This window comes from Salpingoeca rosetta (genome assembly GCF_000188695.1).
Source record: "Salpingoeca rosetta unplaced genomic scaffold supercont1.40, whole genome shotgun sequence".
NCBI classification, from domain to species: domain Eukaryota; class Choanoflagellata; order Craspedida; family Salpingoecidae; genus Salpingoeca; species Salpingoeca rosetta.
Window position 1 is genome coordinate 292,128 of NW_004754894.1, and position 1,571 is coordinate 293,698.

General features: G+C 59.1%; 1 protein-coding gene across 1 annotated transcript; it reads right to left on the minus strand.

The window, feature by feature from the left end:
* Positions 1–1,117, minus strand: PTSG_11011 (uncharacterized protein; the record flags this gene model as incomplete). The annotated part of the gene is made up of 1 exon (XM_004987878.1): positions 1–1,117. One exon carries the CDS (start codon positions 1,115–1,117, stop codon positions 83–85), a length of 1,035 nt encoding a protein of 344 aa, XP_004987935.1. The 3' UTR covers positions 1–82.
* Positions 1,118–1,571: the final 454 nt, after the last annotated feature.

The window sequence follows — 1,571 nt, forward strand, 5'->3', positions numbered from 1 at the left end:
CTTACACACACACACACACGAAAAAAAAAAAAAAAGACAAACCCTCAACATGCAAAGAGCGCGTGTGCGTTTTCAATCAGCACTAGGCATGCTCCTGGTCCGAGTCTGGGCCCTCATCAACCAACAAGTGCCCAAAGTCATCCTCATCACCGCTCTCATCATCATCGCCACTCTCATCATCCTCATCAGCATCGTCGTCTTCGTCAGCAGCATCCTCCAGCACCGCCACTGCAGCACCACCACTGCTCTCCTTTCCTTGCTGCTGCTGCTGCTGCTGCTGCTGCTTCGCCTCGTCGTCGTTGTTCTCCTCCTCTTCTTCTGCTCCTTCGTCCACCTTGTCTGCGCCCTGCCGCTTGTCCTTGGTCTGCTGCGACAGGAAGGAAAACAGGCCCGATTGCGGCAAGGCAGCCGTCTGCGCTGATGTATCGCCGCCAGCGTTCGTTTCACCTTCATCCTCGTGCTCTTGTGCGCTCTCTAGTGAACCTTGCCCCGCGCTCCTTGGTGCTTCTTGCTCTTCCGCAGGGGTTTCGTCAACTGCGCGCCCTTGCTTGTCAGCTCCCTGCCCCTGCTGCGCCTGCTGCGCCTGCTGCGCCTGCTGCGCCTGCTGCGCCTGCTGCGCCTGCTGCGCCTGCTGCATGCGAGCGCGCTTGGGCGGTTGGTCGCCACTGTCCTCTTCTTCCGCCACGGTGGTCTCGCCGTGCGTCACTTCGAATGCCGTCGTCGCCGCTGCTGTGCTTGTTGTGGAGGTGGTCGCTGTTGTCACCGTCACAGAGGCAGCCATCACGCCGAGGTGGCGCTGGTGTGTGATGTCGTCCTTCGCCACCCCATGATCACCGTCAGCGGTCTTGTGACCAGCGTCACCACCGCGATCGTCAACAGCGTCTCTTTCATCGTCGTCACTGCCATCGCTCATTGCCTGGACATGCTCTACCATGCGTGCTGTGGCTTCAGTGTCGTCGTGCCACGCCACAAGGTCAGCGTCGTTCTCGGCATCCCCGCGCGCAACAGCGCGGCCGTGTGCAATCACGAGCGGTTTGCGGACAGCAGGGTGGCGTGGGCGAAGCACAGCATCCGTTGACGCCAGCCCACGTAGGCACGCAGCAACCACCTGCAACATGCAACCACCACACAACATGTGAGCGAGCGAGCGAGCGAGTGAGTGAGTGAGTGAGTGAGTGTGTGTGTGTGAGTGTGTGTGTGAGTGAATGAGTGAGTGAGTGAGTGAGTGAGTGAATGAGTGAGTGAGTGAGTGAGTGGGTGGGTGGGTGAGTGAGTGAGTGAGTGAGTGAGTGAGTGAGTGAGTGAGTGAGTGAGTGAGTGTGTGTGTATGTGTGTTGAGAGGCAAGGGAAGAGGATGTTGTTGCCGTTGGCGTGGGGGGGGGGGGAACTCAGCAAAGAAGTTGATGCGACAGGGCAATCAAGCAGCCGAAGCAATTACGGTGTCGTGCATTACAGTGCGCAATGTCAGTGTCCACAACGCAGTCCACACACTCTGGTGCAGTGTCGTGCATGCCGCGTCAACGCAGCGGTGGCTCATGTGGCAGAATCCGCTGTGTGTTGTGCGCGTGTGC